At 37.3% G+C, this 13167-nt stretch overlaps 2 protein-coding genes across 6 annotated transcripts in view; one reads left to right on the forward strand and one right to left on the reverse strand.

The window, feature by feature from the left end:
• LOC140154790 (density-regulated protein-like) overlaps positions 1 to 13167 on the forward strand; it is a 260777-nt gene that overhangs the window by 163276 nt on the left and 84334 nt on the right. The gene's annotated exons all lie outside the window — the stretch shown is intronic.
• Positions 1 to 13167, reverse strand: part of LOC140154786 (rho guanine nucleotide exchange factor 7-like) — a 54043-nt gene that overhangs the window by 37598 nt on the left and 3278 nt on the right. For all 5 annotated transcript variants that reach the window (XM_072177354.1, XM_072177353.1, XM_072177357.1 and 2 more), the window contains exon 2: positions 2284 to 2779. In XM_072177354.1, coding sequence (XP_072033455.1) covers positions 2284 to 2482 — 199 coding nt within the window. In that variant the 5' untranslated portion in view covers positions 2483 to 2779. The remainder of the gene's footprint in view (positions 1 to 2283; positions 2780 to 13167) is intronic.

The following is a 13167-nucleotide window of genomic DNA, read 5'->3' on the forward strand; positions in this document are numbered from 1 at the left end:
ATTGTGATCCTATTTCTGAATTTGTCTCTCGATCAATTCCAAGTTGTTAGCAAATTAAGACTGTGCACTGTTGTTCTGTCTCTGCAGACTGTATGATTCCGATTCTCATGATACAAAATGTCTTGAACTTGAATGATTGCTAACTTCTACTGAATAGACCTCTTCATGGCTAGGTTGTTTTGAGGCTAATGGCAAACATTGGCCTTGATACATTGACTGAGGGAACTCAGTCTAATAAATGTTTACACTATTTTGTTCAAGTGGAATTTACAGGTGAATGAAACTCTAAAAGAAGGTCATCCTTATGAATAATTCATATACTAGCAGTAGCCATCCACCTGATTGGTTGATGACCAAGATATTATGAATAATTCATGACTAAAAGGTCGCAAAGTGTTCACTGATGACTGAAATTGGTGGAAAGCAGCACTATGTACATGTATGTGGGGGTGACTGACTCACTCATAACACTTGGTGGGAGTTGACTGAGTTGTACCAAATATAAACTAATATTGGTTCTCATTTATTAGTTTTTATTATAGTACATGTTTACGTGTTGTTTCAAAACTTGTTAAAAATAAACACTGTGGTTTGGGGTATTCCAAGTCCTGACTCACTCAATTACCCAAAGATTTTTTTAATATATACCATACGATGTATGTATGCTGCCACTTTTGTTTGTTTTGTTTACTTGTAATTTGCTGCCAATTTTTGTTTTGTTTTGTTTACTTGTAATTTTTTTAATTTTTGTATTGATCAATACCATGTTCATGTACATGTACCGGTACATATAATAATTATGTTATTAAAATAATATAAAAATTTATATTAAATAATATAAAGAAATTAATTTGATGAATTTTAAATAAACAATCAAGCAACCAAACCAATAAATAATAAACAAACAATTACATAATATTACATCATTGTGATGTCTAGCCTCTAATTAAGATCCAAATTTAAGAAAATACATACATGTACATATTATTAATTGTGCACAATTTAATCAAAACAATTACCAGCAGACTCCAAAGATTCCACGATTGTGACTCAGTCACTTCCAGTCAATATTGCTCTCTTACACTGATTAGGTAGCAGCTCAAAACTTTGACCTATAGCCCTATGTGGTACACATATTTGCAAACACATGTCAGGGTAAGAGATGACTGATTATCAATATCACAGATGACAATCTTTTCTGCAAAATGTTTTAATCATTTAAAAATATTTTGCATTTCCCATGCTGTCACAAAAATGTGTAGGCCTAAATTATTAAAATGTCTTCAACAACCCATCTCATAGATCACATGTCCTACCAGATTGTATTTTGAATTTTTGATAATTTATTTTGCAAACATTTTTTCCCACAAACAGCTGCACCAAATTATACAACAGGCTGTGTCAAAATGATTGGTATCCATCGATTTGGATACATTTTAAAAGGTGTCTTCCAAATGTAACATTGGGTCTTCTTGAAATAGTCAGCATTTTGATGTTACAGTTCTATCAACAATATCTGGAAACTGATACTGGATACTATTTTGTATATCATTTTATTTTAATTTTAGCACCACATTTTTTTTTTTTTTTTTTCATGACACATCAACTAGAAATTTTACACCACATTTCAAATAAATGCCCCTCCCTCCACCTCTAATAAATGCCTCCACCATTTTTTCAACCAAACTGTTCCATGAATGTCAAAATACCATACAGTACCCATATTTACATTGATCACTGATTTCACAATATCCGTGTGTGCGGCCATTGTAATCAACAGTGTTTACAGTATTTTCATTTCATAAAAAGTCCCCAAAATCTCAAAATATGCATTTGGAGCCAAAATCTGTAATTTGAATGCGCTGCAAATAACACTGTTTCGGGTTCCGTACATGTATTTGTAGCAGGCCTATGTGTACAACATTATCATATAATTGGAGACGATCAGTCGATCACTTGTGTCCAACAGCCAAGATATTTTTTTCAAAACACACCATTCACTACCAATGAGATAGAACCAAAGAGTACCAACTCCGCCTGATTGTGTGGCCCGCATGGAGTTCAAATACTGTACATATTTGTATCCAGATAATTCTGCTATGGCCCCGGCAAACTTCAACTCAAACTTGCGGTGTTGTTTGTGTAAAATGCTTAACATTTTAAAATATGAAAATCATCAAAAATGCCTAGAGAAGGTAGCGTTTACAAACCAAAATGGTGGATTCATCATAGCATTACACACAAGCCAATTTTCAGTCGCTACTCTCTATGTTTTCTACTCACCTGCAAACTTGATTTCTTTGACATAGTTGCTAGGAAACCATCCCGTCCTGCCATTCAGAGTCCCCTCCCACCAGCCACCGTCTACCTGTTGTGTCACTGTTATAACATCTCCTTTGTTAAATATCAGTTCATCTGGTTCGTTGCTACCTTTAAAATTAAACCTTGCTCGCACTTCTTTTTCTCCTTTACTTGTCGCCATGGCTTCGTCACAGTAGCCAGGCTGGAATATGGAGACTAAGCTGGAGAGTTTATTGCACTTTCAAAAGAAGAAACTTGATATTTTGGAAGAGAATTCCCCCAGATTGTGTCAGGAGAATGTTGAAGCCTGTGTTCATTTGATCAAACCATTGATTTTATTTTTGTGTAAACAAATGGATCTTCTGGTTGCTACATTACACTTGTGATAAGGTAACCGTGGTAACCATGAGTAGGATTGAGTTGTGTGATGCTATGTTTGAAGGTTTCTCCGATCTGTTCTTGTTGAATTTCACGTCATCTGTATAAGAAGCAAAAAAGAAAATATGAAAATTAGTTTATTTGCCTCTTTGCTACAAAAATTTAGCAAATTTAAGACAAAATACATGTATGTGTAGTGTGTACCAAATTATTACACACAAGTATCAATATTTATCACAACAACGAACTTCAGCATCTATAGGATTTGTGTTTATATTTTGTAATTTGTATACCAATATTTAATGCTAGGTCATACATTTCTCACTTCCTCACTATTTTCATTCACCCATCTGTGTACACTAATTATGCATAGTGTGTAGGCGCAGGCCTATTAAAAGCAAAAACAAAAGTTTTGTCTCTCAGCCTCAAACCCATCACCCATTCATGTGAAAGCCATCATCGCAGTAGCACATAGTTTTAACATGCTTTAATATTTAGTTAAATATTAAAAAAAGTAGCAGGAGCAAAAGTGGGCCAAAATAAAAGAACAAAAATAAAATAAATAAAAACTAACATGCGTACAAAAATATGTAGAGCATTAGCTTGTATTTCTATTCTTTTTTTAAAGCGTAGCACATAATAGCTTTTTTGCAAAACATTTGAGAGACAACAACAGCACGGCAATGACATTCCTAGAGACATCTCAAACACACTAGGAAGTAAACAAAACTTCCTCCCACATAATTCTTTCCAATAAACCATAGGTGTGCACATTGTATGGTGATTGGTGAACACCCTACTGGTCTTAGATGCGAGGGAATTAGATCCAAGAAATTATTATTAGATCAACTTTCTTTAAAGTAATTAACGTTCATGATAATAACACTTGGCATTTACATTTAAACACCAGCATGGGATGTCTTATGATCCAGCAGTTGCTTTCCGATATTGCAGGGAAAAAAATACGATGTTTCAAGCACTCAAGATTTGTAACCGTTTATTAAAATACCATAGATTTTGTGTAAAATCAACCATTTTCACATCACACAAAATTTGTTTTGTCCTAGTTGTTTATGGAACAAACTATAACCAACTGCTTGTTCAAAATGTGGCTTAAAAATGTTTTGTTCTTAGTCTTGACACTCCATTCTATGGGCCTATTTATTTTTTGAATATCGGCCGTTATATTCTTTATTGACAAAATAAGCCAAATTTTTGACTTAAAATTACTTTCAAAATACATTGTTTATTTTTAAAAATTGTCTAAATTATAAATAGGCCCTTTAAAAGTATTATTTATTTTTTTTGTTTTTTCAATAGTTCAATTGATTCAAATAGCCAAACCCATGATGCACTCATGCAGTATATTTCTTCTTCCTTATAAGTGCCTTCCTCATATATGTATGAGTATTGTCGCACTGCGTACAGACAAGCTGTACTTATTTTTTACTCTGGAACCTAGAGTAGATGAGTGTATTTTGAAGTACAGTCAAAGCCAGAACCTGCATTGGGCTATTCCATTTAACATCCACACTGCCCCTGTGGAAGATTTTGGAAATATCTTCCACAGGGGGAGTATGAATTTTGAATGGAATACATGTACACAATAGGCAGTTCCATTTGAATTCCATACACCCTCTGATAAAGATTCAATCTGAATCTTCCATAGAGGGAGGGTGTGTTGCAATTATTGCAGTATACGGAGTTGGCTAATGTGCTAATTACATTTGAAATTCATACTCCCCCTGTGGATGATATTTCCAAAATCTTCCACAGGGGGAATGTGGATTTTAAATGGAATAGCCCAGTGAGCTATTTATGCATTCTCAGTGTAATACTGATTGCTGCCAAGCATACAAATCTCCCTAACACTTTACTGCCAAGCAAAGTGTTGGGGAGATGACCAAATGCCCTAAATGGATTTACTCTTAACAGTGAGCCCCATTGTACTCTCCTGCAAAAGTTGAGAATCATGACCCCATGTAGGAGTCCAAACAACTCAGTCAGAATCTATACATTTTGGCAGGCAAGCTGGTAGTAGTCTACACTGTATCTGAAAATAAAATATCACACACTGGCTGAGCAACCACCAGTGATATAATTGTTGGAAGCAGAAATGAAGGTATCATACAGAAAAAGCCGTAACCAGGAAGGGCAAGGGTGCCACTACTACACCACCCGAAAATGCCAATCCGAATAAAAAGTAAACTAAAAATTTCAGCTTTTTTTTTGAAGGAAAATTCACAAAATCCACTTTTTTAGTAAAATGTTGAAATCAACCCAAAATTCATAAACAGTCCACTTTTGGGCCCCGCTGCACCCCCTCCCAAATAAATTTAGGTAGATGTTCATTTTCACATTTAATATGCCCAATTCAAGTGAGGGGCATACTGAAGAATAGCTAGCCAGTCCATTCTGAGGAAAATCCCTTCATCATATTCATGCCAATAAAGGCATTTGGTCATAAAAAGGACTAATTTGGATTCCATGAGTCCATGACTAATCTAGGTTAAGTAGACTAGGGTCATCACTCAGCAAAATTATGACAGATTGGACAGAAAAAACAAGTGGTTATCGAACCTCAAGTGCAGCGCAGCCCCCCCCCCCTTTTGCCAATTACCCAACAAGTTGACTTTGAATGACCTTTGACCTTATTATGTGACCTTGAAAACAACCATCTAAGCACCAGAGAAAAACGCAATTTGGGAAGCCAAAAACGCACAAAGTTTTTCCAAAAACGTGAAAAAAAAAACCCTAAAAGTTCTGATATTTTTATTCAAAGCTGGATAAAGTTGTACTGTTGCTTCTATCGAACAGCCAGGGACATATTGAATTAGCATGAATTGCTAGCTGTTCAATAGAAGCAAAAGTATTTAAATTGTCCAGCTTTGAATAAAACCTCAGAACTTTTTTTTTTAAATAGCCGTTTTCTCTGATTCCATCCTTGAATAACAAGAAAGTTAGGGTCTACAAAATGCAATTGCACCCAAAAAAATGCAATTGCGGCCACGAAAAACGCGATCGCGTTTTCCTCCGGTGCTTACATGTAATTACATGAAAGTTCCCATATAGTGCAGCTATGACTTTGGTTGTAACTGGGTTTCAATTGCTCAATGTGAGACCATTTTCAGCCTATTTTACAAGATGACCTCAAATGACCTTTAACCTCACAGAATTTAGGACTGGTTTGTGCTACTCCTCTTCACGCCAAACGCCAAGTGTTTCTGAAATGCTGCTAAAATAAGAAAACTTTTAATGCTAATTTATTGCACATTCTAGGGAAGCGTGGTTACCTTTTTTAAATAGACGAGTGAGAGGATGTTCAATGAAATATTTTTTGTGTCAAAATTGAAGCATCCTATGTATAAAAGAATATATGAATATTTACTGCACATCATATATAACGATTCGTGATACCCAATTGTGGCACATTTGATGTCGTTTAAGAGGCAGAGAATTTTATTTCAATTTTATATACGCCAAAATATTTGTTTAATTGAGCAAGAATAAGGATAGAAAAAACGTTGAAAATTCTATGTAAAAATTACATTAGACCCCGCCAAAGATCACTGTTTCGTTTTTATGGTAATCTAATCTTTTATTTCCTGAAAAAAATTTGAGGTCTAATGTGGATTTTTTATAATTGATAAAAACATTGAACCTGTATACAAGAACAATCGATATAACGTATTGTCCATGTAGATGCCCATTTATTGTCGTATTTCTGTATAGAACATGCAGTTAACAACAATTGAGCGCTATTAAAACATATTTATGTTTTTAAGCAAATAAAATTCCAAAATATGGTACGTTTTCTGCCTTTGCTTGTCACGTGGTAGGCCTATGTTGAAGTTGCGATTATATGTTCAAATATGTTTCAAATGGATACCAACAAGACATGTGGCCAAGCGGTATAAGGCGCGAGGCTCATGGAGGATCCATGATAGCGGTGCGCCGTGAGTTCGAACCCCACCTCTGCCAAACTTAATTTAACTTTTTTAAATTTCATATTGGGGAAATGTGGCTGGGAGAATTTATGTATGGCGTGGAGTGGTGTGGGTTTGTGCCTTCCTGAATACTTCCGGTGACACAAAAAGGGGTTACCTATGGGCTACACTGATAACCTTTCTTTTTTAAACCTGTGTGATGCACGAACTCAAATGAACCTTAACTTGCATTGTTTCATTTTTGATCAAGCGATGCATCATACTAGATTTTCAACTTTCTAACATAGTTGCAAGTGTCACTGTACTGCCGGTGGGAGCTGGGGGGGGGGGTACTCAGCACAACAAAGCATACCACAATGTGCCTCAAACATGGGTCACATTTTTGGCCACTTGGTATATTATATCGCAGCGTGTCAACGGTCATGTACGACTGTGCGCAGAGTACCGACGGAGGCAGTGCGAGCATCGGAACACAGTATAGTATGACTAACAGGTGCATTTGATCGGACCAATTGGCCTATATCAACACATATTTCAATACGGAACACATGCATAGGCCTATTTCAGCAGAACAGGACTATTTCCGGGGTCCTCCAGAATGGTTTTTTAATACATAAAAATAATCAGTTATGGTAAGTCCTATAATCCGTTATATTTGGCCTTATTGCGTTCACATCCCGGGTTCACATTTCTCCAGATTGATTTCATTAAGCAACAGCCTACATCCAGAATCCAGATATCGATTTCGTGGGTCCTCCAATTAATGTAGTAGCAGGACAGGGCTTGGAAGAGGCGAATGATGGGTTTCCAGATTAAGGGTACCGAAGTAAGTGTCACAGCTACAAAACAGAGTTGATTTGTTGTGTCAAGTTGGGTCTTGATCATTAAGAGACGTATATATCGTAGTAAAAAAAAGGTCAGGGGTAACAGGTGCTGGGTAATTAGAGATAGGCCTATCACGAGAACCGCCCAATCCGAGAAGCGCAAAATCTAGTATTATATAACATTCATAACCGTATGAATGTATGTGATGTGTGTGTCCCGTTATATTTTATTATAAATTTGTAAGGATGAGGACGCAAATGTATGTCATTAATATCTCACAATTGACCGCAAAGTGCATTGGAAATTCTTTCAATCTCGCACATAAGTGATCTGCATTTGCGCAATTATTTCTTACACAAACAAGCATGCATAATCACCGCGAGTAAGCAAGCATACTGAGTATTAAATGCGAGATTCAACAATCTTTTAAACAAAAGAAATTATAATGTTATTTTCAATTTCATGGAACAAATTTGCAAAATAGCTGCAAATGAATGGCAATAACATTGCACTGTTTTATGGTTATTGCATGAAATTGTCAGGGACTCAGTGTTTGTGTTGAGCCTCAGTATTTTTATGAGCTCCCTCGCAAAAATTACCTCAGCCCAAAACAAACCCCTCAAATGATCTCAAAACAGATAGCACACACAGTTATTGTCTAATCAATAACCCCTTTTTCTAGGCCAATTTTGGAATCTACACATGTGTCATTTTTTCTCAATTGACCAAAAAATTGCAATTTGCATTCAATTTGGTCAACAATCAACATTCTCTTGAAAAATTGACAGGGCTCGAAATAAGGAGGGCCCAAGGGCCCTCGGCCCCCGAAAATCAGTGAGGGCCCGCAAAAGACGCATCCGGCGGGCCCAAATGGCCCACAAAATTTGTGGCAATTTTTCTCACTTTTTTGTGGGGTTCATAGGTTAAAACCAATGGCCCAAATTCGGGCCCACAAAAATTTGTGAGGGCCCTCAAACATTTAAGATCAAGGGCCCAAATGGCCCTCAGAAATTCTGGCTTATTTCGAGGCCTGAAAATTGGTATATGAATGGATCAATATGTAAAATTACATTTTGAAGATAACCTTTAACTAACAGAAACAAGCATGCATTCAAAAATTGGCAACACATGAGCTGTGGTAAAAACAAATCTACATCAATGCACATTGCTTGTCTCAGTACATGTACATATACCTCCTCTAAAGATTCCCGCCTTCTGATTGGTTAAAAGTGCGGGCATACTCGCATAGTTTTATTCCCCGGGCATAGTTCTGCATGTGCTTTGTTTCCAGTGTAAAATGATATAATTACACACACATTAATGTTTTTGCGCGCTATAATTAGCGGATATCGCAGATTGTAATCTGTGCCGTTTGCATTGAAACTATAATTTCTCTTTCCAAAATCGATGCTTTTTTTAAAAACCAAACAGATGACAAGAATCTTAAGATTTGGTATAAAACAAATATTGACTGCTATTTAGTTGGGGCATGGTTAAATTATAGGCCCGCAATGATCTCAAAACCATGACTATGCCCTGATGTGCACACCTTGGGCCTATAATTTTAACCATGCCCCTAAAGGGCCCTCATAGCAGTCAATATTTGTATACTAATGCCCTGTGGGTAAGATTTTTTCCACCCCAATCCTGGCATATCCCGAATAATACCAGCAGACCCCACCCATCCCGAAAAATTTGAAACAAACCCGCCCGATTCGGACCAATTCATTTTTTTTGCACACCGGACTGCCGGCCGATCCAAACTTTTGTTAACCTCATCCCGATATGTTATAGCTTTTCCAAATTCAATCCGAAGTTTCAAATTGGAATGTTAAACGAAAACTAAGAATGACCTATGCAATCATCCTTATTCATAATAATTATGGATTTATAATGCGTACTTGCACTCACCTAAAGTTTAATTTTACTGTGAATAAAGAAGTTAGTGAATACAACACCGCTGTTGTAGGACAGCCAGAGAGGGTGCATAATTCTGCTACTTTATGTTATTGTATAGACTTTTCGGAAAATCTCAAGAGCAATATTCCTTGACGATCATCATGGTATTTCTAACTCAGTTCTCACATCGCAGAAACATCTGCACACATTATTTATTTTTAAATACAATGCAAACCGAATGAGTAATGTAAATTACTAAGTCCACCAAGCAGCTGAGGTGTAAATCGCAGGGGTATATTATAAGTACCGGTATGTGTCTTCTCAAATTTCAACCTCAAATTTGCACATTTTTACAGCATTTGTCCAGTTAAAAGGCACTTTAAAGTTGATTGTGAGCTTCCTGTTGCCTGCTCGCATCACCTTTCTTATACATCATAAGAAAGTCGTTTTGCAGAAACAAAACATTATTTTGCCATTTTATTGAAAACTTATTCATTGTATTGATATCTAAACAAATGCCTCCTCTAAAGATTGATTTAAAGCTGGGCTGCAGTACATTGACCTGACCTGCAACAATCCTGTCATTTTCCTGCCTTCGATGTTTTGCTGGTGACTTGGTGTTATCATTTTAAAAGTCTGATTGTGTTTTTATAAGGGCTCATATTGAAATTCCCTTACACAGGAAGGTGTGCGCCATCCTGCAGCTTTCCTTTGCTAGCCCTCTTTTGTTAAAATCCTGTGTGATTATAACACTGCAATTAGCGACTTAAATTAGGAGCGCACTTTCCTGGGTTGTGCGATGAGCCATAGTCAGTTTGTTTTCTTCCCATTCGTCATGGACCACTTCAAAAGGCAGGGTATCACTGATGCATATAATCCATCCGTTTTATGATCGAGCTTTCCTGAGGCGCACGCTTAGCGAGGGGAATCCTGCCTTCTTTCTGTGTGAAAGCGTGGTAGGGTATTTCAATATGAGGTTTTATACTGAGCATCAGTTGTTTGGAAAGTAAAATAAAAATCTATCTAACATCCTGAGAGGCGTTGCCCAGGGGTGTCTATTCTTCCAGAAAATTGAAATTATTCCCTCACCCTACCGCGCGGTGTCACATCCGTCGCCAGATTCTTCCCCAACTGAAAACCCCAAAAATGGACCAAAAAGGGAAAATTTTAGGTTGGTTGCCAACACCGAATGACCCCTTTTTTTCTGAAAATTTCCACACTGATACATGTAGACTCCTAGTTTCATACGCTGGTGGGCACAGGTATGTCACTTTCATATTCGAGTGCCTCCCCCGGGTGCCATATACATTTCCTTATTTTCTTGTTCCTCCCTTCCCTGACTGAACATAGGTGTGTTGTGAGTTGTTCTATTCTGTCTTCCCTAAAAACATCAAATTATTTCCTAGATGGTACAGTGTGGACACTGAACCATTGCATCTAAGGACTAATGGTTCAAAGGGAAGACAGGCTGGTAAACACCTCTAGGCTCTTTATTATTTTCAGAGCTAGCTGTGATTTATTATTTACAGGGGTGTGAGAGTTCAGCTTTTTTTTGTTTTGATTTTCAGCTTTTTTTGTACCAGTAGTACACTTGCTCTGTATAAAAGTATAGGATCTTCCCAAATTGCAGCTTTTTGCTGGGTGTTAAATTGAGCATTTTGCTATCTGGTTTTTGCGTCTTCAGCTCTTTTATATACTAGCGGGAGACCCGCGCTTCGCGCGGGTCCCCGCTAGTTGAGTAAACGGGAGCGGTTAGTAAACGGGAGTGGTTAGTAAACATGGTAAACGGTGATGATAATCATGGTGTCTTGGTATAGATTATTCATCCAGTATAGTAATGATCATGTTAGCTTGATAAACATAATTATCCAGACCTGTGACAATGTTGTTAGGCCTACTCACTCAATCCCTCAGATTACTTTTGAAACAGCTCGTGACAGAATGATTGATTTTAACTTTATCTCAACCAACATAAAACATTAAGGTTAGAAGAGGTTGCTAGAAAACGTTTCAATTCCGGGTTATAATAGTATAAAACATGTAAAAAGTTGCGGCAAAACATTTCCGTATTTGTGGACTTTCACCCACCCCTAACATTTAACCTTTTCGAGCTAATACTGAACAGTTAACAACTAATTCGGTCCCTGTTGGCTACATTTTAACATTCCCTCTGAAAAGTGGACTTTTTTGCAAATCTGTCACCCAATGACCCCTTTTTCATCAGCTTACACCCAATGATCCCCCCGAAATGGCTTCAAGGCCTTTACTTTGACCACGTTTCCAATTCTGAGGGGACACAACCCCCCCGCACAGCGCGCGACACAATGGGGCTTCATGGCCATTCAAGAAGGTGGTGGCAAAAACTTCGAGTGTGCCCCCCCCACCCCTTTTCCCAAATTTCTGGATCCGCCACTGTCTCACAGAAGAAGTCAGTCACGTACATGTATACGTAGTCATACGCGCGGTAAGCCAACATTAAGTGCGTCCATACCATGCGCCGTAAAGCGCGTGAAACCATGGTGCCGCAGACGCGCAGGTGCGTGACTCGCCACTTGACGCGTTTGCTGTCATGACCTGACCCATAAGGTTATTGACCTCAACGGCCTAGCAACTGGCCTTTTTTTTTGTTATTTCCATAGTGATTGAATAGTTTTGCAAAAATGAACGTCAGATGGTTTAATGGCAATATGGCCACGCGTTTTGAACTCGCCACCCAAAAATGGTGGTTTTGTTACGCTTTTCCAAATCGAGACTCGTTCAAATTGTTAACTCTCTGCTTAAACAAAAGGTATTGTAGTGTGTTTGGTGTCAATTTGTAGCTAAATGAGTGCCCTAACAGACCTCCAAAGGAGAATTGTTTATCAGCTAAGATAGTTGAGTTACAGTTATTTGAGTTCAGAATGGCCGAGGTGGTTGTTGAGGCGGTGGCGGTTGAGGTGGTGGCGGTATGTGCAAAGTCTATGGGAAATAAAAATTTTGTGTGTGCGCGTTGAATCAACTGATCATACCTTTGCATCCATGGGCTACAGACATGGTTTTGAGCTCTTTTGAAAGATTATTAATTCTGCTGATTGTTTTTAATCATTTTAAACTCTTTATGATTGGTTTAGTCTATAAAATGCTAACTTTTATGTACAAAACTACCCATTTTCATATTAAACACTGTAGTAAGCAATGCGGAAGTCTTCAAAATCTAAAAGTTGCTGTAAATTTTTAATTACTTATCCTATCATAGTCAAAGTTTACATTTTCTGAGAGGAAATTTGATGAGGAATCTAAATATGGGCTTACTTTTTCTGTATGGGTTAGGGGTAAAATGTTTCAGTTCAAAATGTTGAATTGTAAAAACATTTGAACATATTTTGGGACACCCTGTATTCCGAGATTATCAAACTGCTGTGATTTTTTTTCTTCCAAAGTCAGTAGGCTCCCCCTAACCTCTAACCAAATCAATGTTGTTTACTTTCAGTTTATAACTGCAAGTTAGTAATAAGCAATGCATTAAGTAACCCATTTTTTATTTGGAAATTTTTTATTCCACCCTGTATAATTTCAAGGTCACCCTGTACAATGAGTTGAAATGTATATATTTAAATTGCTTTTGCCTTCAGCTTTCCAAAAATGTATACTTTTGCTAGTTTAGGGTTGATAGTTGTGGAGATATTCTAATTTGAAACTTGATTGGTGCAAAAATTCATAATATTTGTGATGTAACGCTAAGGGTGGCGAGTTCAAAACACGTGGCCATATGTACCCGATCAATGTACGAATAAATCAGAGCTGAAAGTCAAATCATCTCGAAGCCTGCTTCTGGACA

Source organism: Amphiura filiformis, chromosome 6 (assembly GCF_039555335.1).
Source record: "Amphiura filiformis chromosome 6, Afil_fr2py, whole genome shotgun sequence".
NCBI lineage: Eukaryota > Metazoa > Echinodermata > Ophiuroidea > Amphilepidida > Amphiuridae > Amphiura > Amphiura filiformis.